Source organism: Pyrgilauda ruficollis, unplaced genomic scaffold (assembly GCF_017590135.1).
Source record: "Pyrgilauda ruficollis isolate IOZ18807 unplaced genomic scaffold, ASM1759013v1 scaffold23, whole genome shotgun sequence".
Classification (NCBI taxonomy): domain Eukaryota; kingdom Metazoa; phylum Chordata; class Aves; order Passeriformes; family Passeridae; genus Pyrgilauda; species Pyrgilauda ruficollis.
The window spans coordinates 4,757,139-4,773,973 of NW_024522539.1; the positions used below are offsets into that span (position 1 = coordinate 4,757,139).

Here is a 16,835-nt window from a genome sequence, read left to right on the forward strand (position 1 = left end):
TAATAAACCCATTTAACAGTAATCTCAAGTGCAAAACCTGAGATACAAACACCTCATTCAAAAACATATTTTGAAGCAACAGTCACACATGGCTATGGAAAGATGATGATAATTGTGACTGCTTACATCAAATGGTATTGCCCAAATTGGTATCATATTCTACTCAAAAGGTCTGAACAGAAGCATCTGGGCCATCACAGTAGAGTTAAAAACAAGCCCATCGAAAATGGATAAACAATTAAAAATGTATTGAAAGAAAAAAGAAAAAGAGAAATCATTCCTAATTAATTCTAGTGCCCTGTACAACCCCAGACTATTTGTAATCCTACAGGGAACATCTTTATTGATCTGGGGGACGCTGCAGCAGACTTCTGATGCTTATCTCAGCATAAAAATAGGCTCTTGTGATGAGCAGTGATTTAATTACATGACAATCACTGCTAACAATGCATGGCGAATACCAAAAATATGCAGAGCAAGAGTGGCAGTGATAAATGCAAGGGAATGGCATTGACTTTCAGTAAAGTCGTCTATTGCCAGAGCTGGAGGGAGACTTCACCCCCCTCCCAGCCCTTCTTCTCAGGTTGTAGCTGCTGTGTGGTTTCAGACACTCACTCTGGAACGAGCTGACCACAGACAGAGAGAAGATGGAGGGAGAAAGCAGACAGCCATGTTCAAAGCAAAATTTAGCACACAAGTCACTGAAACTAACAGGCTTTTTTTGTCTGTAGGAACATATGCTCTTTCCACTGTGCATCTCCTCTTGAAAATGAGGATGAGAGATATTCTTTACTTTGGAAGGTGGCAGTACTGAGCAAGTGAAAAATATGTGGTTTAGCTGTGTACAGATACAGGCCCATAAAATCAATTACCCTATCCCCATATATGAAAACCCACACTTTACTATCCCCTTATATGACACCCAGACCCATGCACCAAAACAGCACAAAATAAATAAAAACACCCAAAAAAATAGAAAGCTAAAACCCAAAGTATTGTGATAGAGATCAAAGACCAGTCAAATCTCATGTTCCACATACAGCAGTTAGGATAGAAGTAGCAGCATTTGCTCAAGAAATAGAAATAATTTTGTTTGTTTCTTTCCATGCGATCTCATTGAAAAAAATTACCCAGGGTAGAAATAAAGAGTAGTGTCCCTAGGACACCCCCCCTTATATTCACTTACCAGTACTGAGTATGAAATTGAGGTATTCACCCGCATCTCTGAAGGCACTGTAATGTTACTGGTGAGCAGACTTTGCACTGTCCTGAAGGCATTTGGATCCTTTGGGACTGAAGGGGAATCGAGGCTGATCGTGCAGTTGGAAGTGGCAGGCCCAAGTCCTTGGGTTTTATCACCTTCAGTTTGCAGATGACATCTCAACATTTAATGTTTTATCCCACCATAAGAGGAACTTACCAAAAAGCAGAGATTGACAGCAAAAAAATTAATTCTTTCATCTGCTGAAAGTCTGATCACAACAAATCCAGCACAGAGGAGAGATCCCCAGCTAAGCAGTCCCTAGGATCCCTGGGGAAGCATTCCCTAGCACAGGCTCCCTACCCATACCCATCCATCTATGCCCCAAACCACTGAGGGCCAGGACCTTCTGCTTCCTTCTTGGGCTGAAAGCCACTCTTTTAATGTGCTGGCTGAGCCATCCTCGCAGACAATGATTAAGAATGAGAGGCAAGATCTGTTGACCATCTAAACCTGACCCTGTGAGACCCAGAACCAGATGTATGTGCCCAGTCCATGAGGCTGCCCTACCTCCCTTCTGCAAGAAGTCCTCAAGAGTTTAGATGGCTGGTTGCACTAGGACATCAGCACAAATTTTACACCAGCAAGTCTTCCAGCTCTTACTTTCTTTCTCTGCAAGAGGCACACCATCATGCTCAGCCCAGAGGGAATTTGCAGGTGTTCAATCCAACACGCAGGAACCGACTGGCAACGTTTGTTCACGTAAAATTTAACAAGAATCACCAGCCCTCAGGTTAAAGCCACGCTGAGAATTTGAACTTGTGCCCGCCCAGGTGCTGGTGCTGTTGCAAACACTGAGACCTGGATGCCATCTCCTGCTTCCCTGTGCTCAGTTTCATGATTTATGTCAGTTGAGCAGGTCTTTCATGCAAAACAAAATGACCCTCTAAATTCTCTTGAAATGCTGTGTTGTTCTCAGTCAAAGCATCACAGAGAAAAGTAAACTGAAAATGCTATAATGTCAAAATACTTTTCTTTCTTTCACTCCAACAATATTTCTAAATGCTGGTGAATATTTACATTAATCATAAATATATCCTTTGCTCACATTTACCTTGAATTACTCAGTTACTGCTGAGAGTCTTCCCCTCTGATAAACTCTCAGGCAGATATACTTTGTCCCAAAATCATATTTCACCTGGCTTAATTGACCCAAATTTGAGAATGATTAAAACACTCTATCTGCAACAAACCAACAATAATTTGGAGTATCTCAGCTTCCTTCTGAGCTGGTAACTCTCAGGATGCAGAGGAGCAGATATTCTTATCAAGCCTCTGTGAGATTTACAGGGATAGAGGCACCAGGGCCCTGACACCTGGAGCCTTACAGATAAAACACACAATATTAAAATCAGAAGAGGATTCACTACTAACACATGCCATAGTCTCTAAAGCCAAAGCTACCATTTCCAAAACAGTCTAAGAGCTTAGTTAAAGGATGGAAAATCTAAAGGTTAAGGTTTGGTTAGAGTGTATTTTGTCAATTTTTCAATCAAGGTACCAGAGAAGCCAAAGTCCTTCCTGGTGTGAACCTACTGGTCTGATGGGAAAATAACTCCAGTTCCACTTGTGGTAACACCTGCAGAATCAGGCCCTCCAAATTAAAAATATAAAATAAAACATAGCCCCATATAGAGCACAGGAAATTAAATGGCAAGCCTCTGTTTTCTAGTGGGACAGCCCAGTTCAGGGAGTTGTGCTCTTACCCCAGGCAGGGAATTAGCAGCAGCCAGTTTAATTTCCAGGGGAGAACCATGCAGAGGGGTGCTGGTCTGCTGGGCAGGCTCTCCAGTGGGATCCCTGGGCAGCAGGACAAAGCCTGGGCTCTACTCTGCTTTGTGGGTGGCTCAGGAGGTGACTGAGGGGGAAGCAGAGCTGTGGCTGAAGGTTAAAATCAGAGATTTTCAAGCAGAGAAAAAGGAAAGATGTGTGGCATTTCCAGCTGTGCTTTACTCAGTTATTTGCTTCCTTCCCACAAGGTGTGCTTCATGATTGACTTTTAGTAACAATGATCCATAGGGAAGCCAAGTCCTCAGTCTATTCATGAATATTCCAAAAACCAAACCTTCAGCAGCACCTCATGTTTGGGCAAATGTGAGTAAATATTTCATTTGTACATACAAGTCAAACCCAGTTATCTATACACTGTACAGTCAGTGGACATGCTTCACATTCCCTTATCTCCATGATTCTACAACCCAAAAGACCCAAAGTTAGACTGGAATAAACTCCTGAATGGCTTCTGGCCTTAGAGACTTTAGACTTCAAATGCCCTGAAACAAGCACCTTGAAGTAAAAATGTACGTTTTTAATTTCTATGCTATACATTAAATGATTTAAAAATGTAAAACCTGATAATTTGCAGAGGAAAATGAACATAGAAAGATAGTCTTGCTTTAAGAATCTCATGACAAATCTGAATATAGAGTTTGATAAGTGGACTGTGCAGCAAGAATACGTAACCCTTCTTTCCTTGAAGTAGAGACTAGGAAATCCCACTAAAGAGTTGCAGGCAGGTGAGATGAGGCTTCACCTCATTTCCCGCTGCAGCAGGAGATGCACTTCCCCTCCTTACTCCAAGCAAACTCCAGTGTGAATGGTTACACTGCACTGCCAAGGGATGTCCTTGCTTACCTAGTCAGATACTAAATGTTATAGCACAGCATTTTGCAAAGAATGTGAAACAAATCTCCTAATCCAGACAAATTAAAAGCATCAGCTTAACCTCAAATGTTTATTGCATTTCAAACAGCATTTATCAAAACAAAGAGCTCATCACAACATATATAGGTACTGGATCATCCAAATCCCTTCATTTGGTATGTCTCCAGCAAAACAATTAACACAAATTATTCTGAAACCAAACATATCTACACCAAAAAAAATAAAAATAAACCCCCCCCAAAAAAAAAAAAAAAAAAAAAAAAAAAAAAAAAAGAAGAAAAAGAAAAAGATATCACCCTGTCTCCTGAACAGAAATCAGTTCCACGTGGAAAAACCTAAAGAAAAACCCCCAAACTACCCAAGCATCAATCTGAATTTCTGAATAAATAAACAGTTTTTCCTGCAGTTGAATGTTTTCACTCAAATCAGCAATCAGATCCCACACGCCTGCTTAAATATGCCTGACTTTGGTCCTTGCAAAATGACAAGATTACAGTATGATAAACCAGATGATAGTTTGAAGCGAGACAATGAGGCATTGTTTACAGAGAAGATTGAGAAACTGGTTTAACAAAAGGGTTCCGTGGACATCTATTGTATGTACAAGAAGGAGATTTACTGGAGATTTTGTAATTTCTACAAGGCTCTTTCCAACCAGCTTCATTAAGTTGAAGTAAATCAAATCATGCAGAGATCTGGCTCAGCCAGAGAGACATGCCGGGAAAGATACAAAATGAAGAAGAACAGACGCGAGATGATAAGCTTTAGAATCTTTGGCATTTTTCATAAACATTTTCAAGGTTTTTAAATCTGTATATTCACCCATTTTCCCCCACACACTCGCCTATAAATACATTATACATGTACTCTTTATACACAACTCTGTATATGCATGGGTACACAAGCACACGTGCAAACAAAGAGGCATTTTTGTGGCTTTTTAAACCAGGATAATCTTTCCTCAATCCTTCCATTTGCAGCTACACACAGCTTTGCATAAGCAAAATACATTCTTTAGCCAATCAAGTATATGAAAATGTGCCTGTCCTTATTCAAAGGCACAGTGGGACTTTGAAAAATAAACTTATGAAAAACTACTGAATCTGGCTAATAACCCAGTGGACTACAGTCTGCTGTCAGTTTTCCTTCTTCAAATTCCTGGAACAAGCCCACAAGATTGTGCTATGGAACCACACACAACTCCATCCATTTTACCTTTTATTAGATGACTTTCAAAGCCTTTTTTTTTTTTTATTTTTTCCAAAAAAGAATCCTATCTCTCAGGTTTCTGCATTTCTTTGTACTGTCAAATATCCCACGGAATGTTGGTGGTAATCCTTGCCTAGGAATCATAAGCAACAAATCCAGCTCTTGTGCTACCAATGACTTGTGGTGACAAATCACTCCCAAAACGTCCCACAGCACCTAAAGGACCGAGGGCTGCAGTATCAGCAAAATTAAGCAGGTTTTACACATGAGTCTGTGTTTTACTTTCTCCAGTCAAACAACCTTACTAATGCTGGTTTTCTGAAATACATAAAGCAAATGCACAATTGCTAGAAGATTGGTAAGCAAGCAAAAAATCACATTCTCCACAGAACACAAAATGGGGTCCTTTCTCCTGTCTTTCCATTGCTGTTTCCACTTGACTTCACTTTTGGATCCTCTCCTTGTGAACCACCAGGAAAGACTGCAAGAAGACATCAGTAGTGGACCAAAGCCTGCACACTATTGCACAACCACTTCTTTGGGCACATGCTCTCTTTCTGCACAAGCACTTGTTTCTTTAAGGCTACAAAGTGTTCGTTTTTGCTTTTCCTCTTGGATCTGTAGTGTTGACCCCTCTGGATTTAGACAGGAAAACAACAGCAATGCTGAAAATATCTGATGAGATGGAATTATAAAAGGCAAGCCAACAGAGTCTTTTCAGGTCACTGAGTTAGCCTTTTCTCTTAATCCTTTCATGGCATAAGGTTTTCATGCATCCATTGCCAGCAATGGATCTCCGATGATTCCAGTATACAAAGAGTTAACCACAGGCTGGGCTTAAAAAAAAAAAAAAAAGGAGGAGGAAAAAAAAGGAAAAAGGAAAACCCACAAGTGCTGGATGAAATATTGAGATACTGTTGGAGCTCCTAGCTCTTTCTGCTAATTATGATAAAAAACTTTTTAAAATGTACACTGCTTGAACAGAAGATGGGTATCAAAGACTCGTTAATTCAGAGCTTAAACCTTTCTAGGCACAGTGATTTAACTCAGAAAAGAATAGCTTTCATATCTTAATGTAAATCTGTTGGATATGTTAAAAACTGGTTCAGAGCATCTCCTCACATCAGCTCAGCTGATCTGCTACACTAAGCAGAATTATCTCTTCCTACATAACACAGGGAGTGCTGCCACATCCAGCCTTGTCTCTGCAATCAAAGGGGGGAATAAAAAAAGAAAAATAAAAGGTGCAGTTGCACCATCCTCTCCCATTCTCCTCCCCATCCCACAAAATAATTCACATTTCACCTTGCTCTTTTTTGGGATTCCGTGCCAAAAACACAACCCAGAAAAGAAACCCAAGATAGGTGTTTATCAAAAACCACATCTTCCAAGAAAGAGAAAGTCCGTGGCAGTGACTCTAGTGTTGTTCTGAAGCAAGAAGGAGGGGAGGGGTGCAGAGTGTGCACGTGTGTGCAGGGAGGGAGGTGCTGCATTCCCAAACCCTGCTGCATCCTAGAGCGCACTCCGCTTCTTCCTGATGGGGCTGGAGCTGCTGGATGGTTTCAATTCAGCCTGCTGCACCTGTAAAAACAAACAGGCATGACGTTTGCACTTAGGTAACTCTAGCTCACTGCAGCGTGTGTTAATGGCTCCCCCAGGACAAACCCAGGGAAACTAAGGAAGGTTCAAAAGTAATGAATCATTTTCTAAACACAGGAACATGGGGGATTAATTGCAGGAAGGATTTGAGAAGTCATGCATCATTTCTTGAAACAAAAATATTAAAAGCAGATTTTTCTAATGAGATACATGGGGTTCTACCTGATTTCAGCAATCTTTTTGGGTTTGTTTTGGTTTGGGAGTTGTTTTTCTTATCTTTCTGGCATTAACCTATTAGTTTAATAAACTTCTCTCAGGAGTCTCAATTCAAGTGGATCCCAATAGACAGTAAGACGACAGTTGTCAAAACCATACAGAGACCCTGGGATGCTGAAATACTTAATTTCAAAAAAGGAAAATATTCTCCCAAATAGAACCTGGACAAAGCTACCTCCACCTTTCAAAACAAATTCATATACAATATAATGATTAAAACATGTGTAGTAAACTGTCAAGGATGGTGTAATCTCCAAACTGTCTGTTGTGTGAGACAAAAGTATTCCCACAGAAATCATGGGGAAAATTTGTCTGAAAATGTCATCTTTTTCACTCCTCCTCTGTCTTTTGTCCAAGACTTGTGGTTGTAAATGGGTATTGTACAGACAGAAGTCATTTCTAACTCACTGCAGCACCCCAGTGAAATGCTGATGCATTGATAGCACAAAAAACAAAGCAGGCAGAAGAGTTTTGGAGCTTCCATGGATGACTTGTCCCTGAAGTGTGTGGCTGTGACTGTTTTCAGCACTACTGGAAAACTCCAAGGTTCATCCCATCCAAGGAACTTTTATCAATCCTCCCATAGAAAATGGTGATCATTTTCCTTGGAGAGCTCAAAGGATCCCAATATGATAGAAACCACTCAAGGAAATGTTCTAAGTGTAAATGCTAAATAAAGCATAAATAGAAAATCAGCTTATCTTTAAACATAAACACTTAAAGGGCATATGCAAACCATCACTGCAATCCAGTGGCCTTTACAAGAGCAATGACAACAAATAAAATACACTGAAGCTTAATGGATCTATGGCTGTTCCTGCTTAGTGTTTTTCCTCCCACCAGTCCACGGTGAGATCTCTTTCCAGTTATTAGTGCTGCCACCAACCAGTCTGGTTGCTTCTTGAGATAAAGAAGCTTTTTCCAACTCTGTTTCCACCAGATGCCTCAACACTGCACGTGAGCAATTCAGTTTCTGTCTCCAACAGCATAAAGTCACTACAGGTGAGACTGTGATCCCCTTATTCCCAGTGAGCAGCACCTCACAGGGAAAGTGCCACAGAGAAAGTGAAAGGTACAATGTCAGAGGGATCCTGGGCATCAGGATCAGGGCCTGGGGACAGAGATTCCAGTTAGTGAAAACAAAAGAAAGAATCCTTTATATTGTGTGGCTTCATTACCCAGCAAGACTATTTTCCCTCCTCCAACAGAAATAAACAGATCTTGACATTCGAAAGGATTTATTGTTCAAATAATTTCCAGGAAGATAGGCGAGATTGCTGAAGACAATGTTGTTGTTTCAAAGAAATGGGAGAAGAGACAAGACTTGACTGAAACTGAGGGAGGATAGATTCTGGTTAGATTAAAACTTATAATTCCATAATGGTAGAAGATTGATCTGATCAACTGTAGAGTATTTTAAACACATGTCAGGGTTTTCTTTAAAGAAAAAGATGAGCAGGGCATTGTCCAAAGGAGGCCTGGAGCTCAAGCACAATGTCACAGAAGTAATTCCCCCCACTCCTCCCCCTATCTTGAGAAAGAGGAGAATTCAGCAAATCCTTTTGGATGGTTATCTCTATCAAAGAGACTATTTTTCTCCTCCCTTTGTACAAATACCGGAGCAGAAAGGTGACGAAAACCATAGCTCAGTAACCACGCTGAGTGATTTTCCAGATCATTTTTAAGTAGGTCTTTTCAGGATAATTTTTCCGCAATCATTTCATCCTTCTGACAAAGGATTTTGGCTCCCTTCTCTTCTAACACTCTCTCCTCCTCCCTTTGTGGATTTTCCCCAGATTCCTTATCTCCCTTATTCAAAAGTCTTTGGCATTGTATTCCCAAACGGAGCGCCCAGCCGCTCTCAGTGTCACTCCTTGCCTCTGTTGGCTGTGGCCATTCATTACTTACCTTTTGAACATCAGATGGTACCCTGGAGAGGAAATCTAGTAGCTCATTATTGTCGATGGCATAGGGATTTCTAAGCTTCTTAGTAAATTTATTTATGCCTAGGATAAAAAAAAATATATATATAGAATAAAAGCAAACAAAATAATACGAGCCTTTTCTACTCCCTCCCTCTAAATTTGTTCAGGCAAGGTGAAAAAGGGAAAGGGAATTCACAAGTAAAAATTAGTGTGAAAACAGTGCCTCAGACTTAAAGCCACACACATGCTCCCTGTCACGTGGAATCACTCACAAGTGCTTCCTGGAGGAAGTGGAGGACATTATTGACAAAGGTATTTCTCTACTTTCGGGATCATGTGCTGCCAATAACATGGTGAAAAGTGATTGCAGCAAGAATTCATTCTGGGGGATACTATAGGGAGAATACACACATTGGAAAACAAATGTGCTGTTAAATCTGGTACCCTACATGACCAACTGGAAGGTTCTGAAAATAATTGAGACTCAACATTTTCCTTCCATCTCTTCAGAAAATGAAAGCTTCCCTTCCCCATCCCTCAAGGCGTATCCCCTTTTTGCAGGGCCACATTGGCCAAACTGCCCATATTATGATGCTGTGGGACAATATAAAACCTTATCAAGGTTTACTTTAGTTCAATCTTTGTGTGAATAATTAGGCTTATGAACTGCAGCAATCTCCATCTCCATGGACTTAGTAAAGCTGCAGTTGGCAGAGGTGGTCCCTAGTCTGGACAGAAGATCCATGGGAATGTAATGTTCATATTATTGTGAAGTTCAGAAGGTCTTCTCTTGCCTCTCTTAAGGTCTTCTAGGTGAAGAAAATCAGCTAACCCATTTTAAAGAATAGCAAAAAAATTCAAATGTTGGCTGCCTCTGAGGATCATAATACAGCATTCAATTCCATAATGCCCCTGTCCAAAATCCCATAGTGGTTTCCCTGAAAGTGATTTCAAACATGATGGCTGCTCCAGCCTTCTCCTCTCCCTGAAATGTACCTGATTCACATCTGAGATTCAGCTTTTAAGCCATATACTTGTAGCAAAATGACAACACAATTTTCTGTGTACCTGATTTTTAAAAAACAGAAAATACCATAAGGTCTTTTGAGGCCTTGCCACAGGGTAGTTGTTTAACATGTATCATATTTGAAGGCCCTGTCACTCCAGATGATGTTGAACGGATGTATAGTTTTCATGTACTCACCATGTCTTCCACACAAGAACAACAATATTTTGTTACTGAACTTTTTACTCTCAGCAATTTCTCCCCTTTCTTTTTGCCCTTTCTTTTGTTTGATTTAATCCTTTATTTCTTTCTTGCTCTTGCCCAAGAATGGCTTTTTTTTAATGCCACTTTCTCATTGCCTCCCTTTTCTACATCCAAGACAGCAGCTGATGGCTCAGCCCCAGGGGTGACAGGGGCTCCCTACAACTCAGAGCCACATCAGGGCTGAGCCTCTGCAGGTCACTGAGGATTTACCTGGACTATGTCCCTACAACTCAGAGCCACATCAGGGCTGAGCCTCTGCAGGTCACTGAGGATTACCTGCACTGTTCTCCACACCTTTCTGCCTCAAGGCTGAGATAAAAGTTAGCACCTAAATTAGACAGGAGGTCATTTGGAGATGTAGAAAGTCTTCAGCACCTGGAATCATAGAATGGTTTGGAGGGAATCTTAAAAATCATCTCAATCCAGCCCCCTGCCACAGGCAGGACACCTTCCACTAGATCAGGTTGTTCCAAGTCCTGTCCAACCAAGCCTTGGACACTTCCAGGGATGGGGCTGCCACAGCTTCTCTGTGCACCCTGTGCCAAAGCCTCACCACCCTCACAAGAAAGAATTTCTTCCTCATATCTAATCTAAATCTGCCCTCTTGCTGTTTGAAGCCATTCCCCTTAGTCCTATGCCCTTGAATGCCATCTCCTTCTGTGAAAGATGACCTCACATTTCTTTCACAACGCCACCAGGAAAGTTTTACTTTTTAAAAGCTCCTCTTTTAGTTCATTATGTATCTTCATACAAATACTTTCTGACCCATGACAAAAGGCAATGCTTGGTGTGTCCCACTGGGCACAGCCTGTCCTGACTGCCAGGATACTCAGACCCAAAAGGCTCCCAGGGTCCAAATCTACATGGTCCAGCTCTGCAAACACATCTTGTCCCCTTCCTACCATTTCCCAGCTGGAGGGCTCCAGCACCAGGAAGCTAATTACTTTCCTGCAGAAGAATAATAACACTGAAAGTAGCTTATCTAGGCTAATGCTCTTCTTGTGGTGCTGTTGGAAACTTATAAAGAACCCTAAGAAAAGCAAATTATCGGATAACCCAGGGGGGAGAAATGGTAATTTTAAGAAGTTCATAACATCTTTATTCACCTCTAAGCAACAGCAGTTGTTTGTCTGTGTAACAGGTCGTTTAAAGCTTGTTTGATTTCACTCTGTAGACATATATTGTGTTTATCTCATACAAATGAGACACAGTGGAGTACTTACCCCAGATTAAAACAATGTACCTCAGTGGTATAAAATACAAAATAACTGTTGCTGCTGCCAGGACCAAGCAGGCCAGGACAGAGAGGAAAGGCACTGTCCAGTTGAATGTGCTGTAAGGAAAAAACACAATCCCTCTCAACATTTCTGTTCTTGGACACTGTCTGTGCTCTGCTACCCCATAATAATTTAATGACCCCTTTGCAGTGCTCAGTGCAGTCAGATATGCTGCAAATTGCAGACCCTTTGGAAGGTGGATAAGTAGATTCCCACTGTTAGAATGGATTAAGGAAGATATCTGAGTGGCAGATATCATGATAAGGAAAGAGAAGAGGAGCCCTGGGGAGCTCAGTGAAGTTGTTAGGCATGTAAGCGAGTTGTTTTTGTTTCTTCTTCTTCATGTGGCACTTGTTACACATCTCTGCTGGCCACACAGCTCTCCATTATTCATGAGCAGATGATCTGATCTGGAAACAGGGCTGAGCCAGCTCCACGGGGTCACAGTGGAGGTGACACACGGTGTGTGTCCAGTGCACGACCCAGGCATGGCAGGTAGCCAGAGTCCAACCCAGCAAATAACTTGCATTGGATTGATTATGACGCCAAACTGTGAAAGAGCAGTTAGAGTAATTTTTCTGTATAACATTAGGGCCATAATGTTCTATAAAAATCTGTCTACATATATATACGTTTTGTCCTATATCTTTACATTTTCAGCAATTCTTTACTACACTGAATATAGGAGGCTGGCTTGGATAAATTGTAATAAGCCAGCAGCAGCCCAAGCTTCTGCATTCCAACAATCCACATCAGGTTTTTCCCAAGAGGAGCACTTTTGAAAGGCTCAGTTACTACAGCATTTCAGACTTTGGCCACATTGTAGTGAAAAACAGGATTTTATTTCACTCAGACCTCTCATCTGCAAGTCAATGGTGGACTGAAGGTAAAAAGACACTGCTAACACATCTTTGAAATTACTTTGTCCCCCTGTGCTGTTGTAAGACATAACTCTGCCCTGCACCAAATATTGAGATACCTGGACTACAAGGATGCCCGCTAGTCCACAGGTGGATTTATGGATCTGGGCATCTCTGTTTCACACAATCTGCCTGCTAACTTCATCATATGACAATGATGGGGAGTAGGAAGAAGAGAGAATCAATCTGGACCACTTATCAGGCTATAAAATAAGACAAACTTCCCTTGACAGATAAAATTAATAGGACGCTTCAAGAATTACATTTAAGCTTCAATAGACGTATTAAATATTAAGTAAAAATAGGTGGGAGAGGACCCATCATTATCAATCAATGTAGCTTAAGTTAAAGCAAAAAAAAAAAAAAAGCAAAACAGCTCAATTGAGTTAAACTATGAAAACTCCCCATGATTGTGTAACTGGAGTGACAGACGGAAACTGTAGCACAATTCAGTCTGTCACTTACAAAAAAAACTTTGATAGCAATTTTTTAATGGCACATCACTGCCGAGCTACAACAGCATCCTTCTGAAATTACATCGGGTGTCCACATTAATACCCAACGTGTTCTTTAAGACCATTGTTAGCAAAATGAATGCAAGAATTAATAGTGTTTAAGTGTTTTGAGTCTTCCTGCCATGCAGCTGGGCAGAACAGTGCCCTGTTCATAGACTGGAATACATCTTTGGGCCACTTCCACCCCAGCTGGGGTGTCCGGCGTGGCACCACAGCACATGTGGTTGCTGTATTTTTAGCTTGAACTCAGCTCTTCATTAAAGTGAGGCTCGGTCACAAACCATCACTTTGTGTTCAAAACAGACAACAATATGGATCAATTAAGTGCCAATAAAGATGGAGTTATAAAAGGTTTGTGTGTGTTTGCCTGTGGGATTTTTTTTAGGCTCTTCACCTCCCTCCTTTGTAAGGTCAGGAATACCCTCTGTGTCTCCCCCCCTGCCATGAGACCCTGAAAACCCCCTTTGGGCTTCCTCGTGGCACCAGCAGGAAGCAGACAGCTCAGAAAGGCAAAGACAGAAGAAGATCAATGTGTTGGCCAGGGACACAAGTAACTGGTGACCCCAACAGCCAGGTCAGGATGGGGAGGGCGTGGGAAAGGCAACACTGACCATCAGTACCCACTTTCTGTGATGGGACTAAAAAGAAATGCCTGATGCTTCTGTGACCACATCTTCAAGCAGTATCTGTGGCATCCATGACTCCCCACCCCATCACAAACAAGCAAGGCCTTAAATTCAGGCAAACATGAAAGCTACATCAGTAAGGAACACTGCTTCTCCTCTTCTGTGCTCTGCAAAGGTGTTTGGGAATAAAAGACTGTAGGAGAAGAAGCAGGGGTGGGACTAGCCACCTTATCCTGCTGCAACTTGCAGACATTTTTGGAGCAAGACAATTACTCCACCTTGATCCTCCTGGTTCTGCTTCATTTCGAATCATGGTCAAAGAAAAGATTATTACTTACTTTTTAATCCTCTCTCCAAATGATGCTATTTCTTCCAGGATGCTCTGAACAGCTATGATGATCTCCTGGACCATATGGATTCTCTCAATCAGCCCCTTTTTCTCAGATTCCTAATCAAAAGAAACCAGAAAACCAAGACTTTTAATAATTTGCTAGGGTGTCCACAGACACATGGTGAAACTAAGATTTCCAGCACTGCTGATCCATCCATCACCTCAAGAATTTCACTGAAGGAAAGGCAGAAAGAACACCCTGGGTTTATCACACAGAACCAGCATTATTTGTATAGATCCCTGTATTTTCTTCCTTTTCCTCAACACATGGGCAGAGGTTTCTTCATCTTCTAACACAATTTGACTGCAGGATCTCAACCAGGATTTCACACAATTGGGTGCCAAAGCACAAGAGGTGTTGAGCACCCCTGGTGTGGAGTGCTGGCTGCTCAGTGCTCCTCAAGAACAAAAATATTCTTGTGCAGAACTTCTAAATATCACATTTCTGAGCTTTGTAGGCCCCCCACAGCCATGCTGGTTTGTGTACATAAATTAGCAGCAAGATAGTGAATGCAATATTTTTTGTGCATTCTCCATACAGAGACTTATTCTTTTGCTGGGAAAAAAAAAGGATCAAAGGAAAAAATGTCATTTTCCCTTTGCAGCGGCCATCTCAACTTCATTTCTTACTGCTTATTTTAGGCAACAACATTACAGGACTTTACTACACATGTGCAGAAATAAAAAGGAAGCACAGAATGAATTAAAAATCAAAATTACTTAAATCAGGCTTGAAAACCAGTATACAATTATCAGCATTCAGCATTTCTTTGCCAGCAATCTAACACACATACAGGCATGCAAATTGGCGTGGTTGCAGATATTCTAGCAAGAAATCAGCAAAACATTCACTTATTACAAAATGCAAAGCCCTGGACACTGATTTTACATCACATTTAGACACTTAAAAATCAGTCCAATTTAGGAAAAAAAAAAAGAAACAACAAAAAATGAACCAACAAAACATTTTAAGCTGTGTTTTAACCAATCTGTTCCCAGAGAGGGGAGATAATGGCAAAGTGCATTTGGTATCCCTGTTCTCCACGCCCACACCAGCCAAGGTAGAGGAAAGGGTGGATGAGAATGAGCAAGGGCCAGAGACTTTTGCATCAATACTTCTGCAATTCTGCCTCTGTGTTGCCATCCACATTCCTCCTCCATGCAGGACAGGGTCAGAGGCTGTTTAAAGTCACACAGAGCCACAGAGGTGAGGGCTCTTACTCCAGCATTTTGGCACTACCATGCTGGGAGAGGGTCTGTATGGAGCTGAGACAGGGCACCGCTCTGCAGAGGGTGCTGGAATAACCTGTGACCCATCCTGGGATGCTGAGAGGCAGGCATGGGAATGCAGCCCTTATACCACTTTGAATTACTTACTGCCCATTTCTCTTCCCAGCAATTTTTGAGTTTAAAAAGCCAGCCAAAACCACCACGGAGTTATCAAGCTCCAGACATTTGAATATTTGCCTTTAGGTTGCAAGTCAGTGCACAATGAATAGAAGCAGCATTTTAAATAATCACACATTTGGGTGTGAAAATGAGTATTTTTACATTAATAAAACAACCAACAAAAATGAAACCCTTGGGGTGTGAAATAACCCCAGAACAAAATAAATAAATAAATAGTCAGTTTATGTGAAAATAGCACCAAAAAGTCATTTTCACACAGCTCCAGTTATAATCTCGTTAGGCTCAAATGTAAATGACACATTGAAATTATATTTAACTATTTCCTCACTGGGATGATAGAACGGTTCTTTGGCCATAGCTGGCTTTTTTCCCACCAAACTTGCAAGCAGAAGTTGGGGAGCAGCCCATGGAAAACCAGACAGTGGGAATTTCCAAATTCAGGCAGAAGGGGTAAAGAAACCACTTAAATGAAGTGATATTGCAGGGCAAGCCTACTCTTGCTGCCCAGAGCTGCAAGGCAGATCATCTGCCAGCTCTGCCTGCATCATGCTGACTTCATTTACACATCCTCGATGGAGCTCCGCGATGTGGTGATAACACAGTTTAGCCAACACAACACAACACAACTCCTGCTGCAGCCACAAAGCAGAGCCAGAAAATAAACCAGAAACTGCCAGTCCCTAAGTTATGACAACTGCATGGCCATGCTCACCTGGCTCCGTGCTAAAATCACCCCTGGACAACAGGGCTTTCAATTTCTGATGCAAAATATGGCCAACCAATGTAAAGGCAGAGACGAACTGGGATTAGAAAACCTTGTAAATAAAATCAGTTATTTGAGAGAAAAATAGGTTGCAACTTTGTGTATGCACGATGGGCATAGTTGTTTGAAAATTCTGGGAATTTGTCAACATAATTTCTTTGTTATTGTTGTTTGGTTCTGGAAACCTGCAGTCTAAACACATGGACAGGATTATTAGGTCACTGGTTAAGCAACAGAGAAGCAGACAAATGAAGTACAACAAACAGTATTTTCCAAATTATTTAGGTTTTGGAGTGTTGTTTATGCTTTGTGAAGCCAGCACCTCAGAAAACACTGTCAGAAACAGTAAGAGTCCGTCAGGATGACAGTCACTGGACCCTATTTATTAGTAAATGGGCAACTGTCATAGAGAGAGCTATATTTGAATGCTACCATGTTCGTGGAAAATGTAAAGAAAGAATCCAAAACACATCTTCCACTAAACACACTTCCTCATCCATGCAAGGTCCCACCACCCAGACAATTCTTCATATTCTTCAGGTGTCATTCCTTTCTGATTCCTTTTGGACTCCACATATCATACTGCTTGAAAACTGGATTTGGATACCGATAGTTTAAGATCACAGCTCAGAAGCTTTTGCGTGAAGTGAAAATGAAATATCCCGCCTGTTTCTGGTATTATTTCCCTAAAACCAGTCGTGATAACTTCCATTAATTCAAGGCCTTTGT

General features: G+C 41.3%; 1 protein-coding gene across 1 annotated transcript in view; it reads right to left on the reverse strand.

The window, feature by feature from the left end:
• Positions 1–4,204: 4,204 nt before the first annotated feature.
• Positions 4,205–16,835, reverse strand: part of MCTP2 (multiple C2 and transmembrane domain containing 2) — a 117,938-nt gene continuing 105,307 nt past the window's right edge. Inside the window, exons 21-24 of the mRNA XM_041469302.1 lie at positions 13,881–13,990; positions 11,428–11,537; positions 8,918–9,015; positions 4,205–6,715 (exon numbers count right to left, since the gene is read on the reverse strand). Of these exons, the coding sequence (XP_041325236.1) occupies positions 6,647–6,715; positions 8,918–9,015; positions 11,428–11,537; positions 13,881–13,990 (387 nt within the window). The 3' untranslated portion in view covers positions 4,205–6,646. The remainder of the gene's footprint in view (positions 6,716–8,917; positions 9,016–11,427; positions 11,538–13,880; positions 13,991–16,835) is intronic.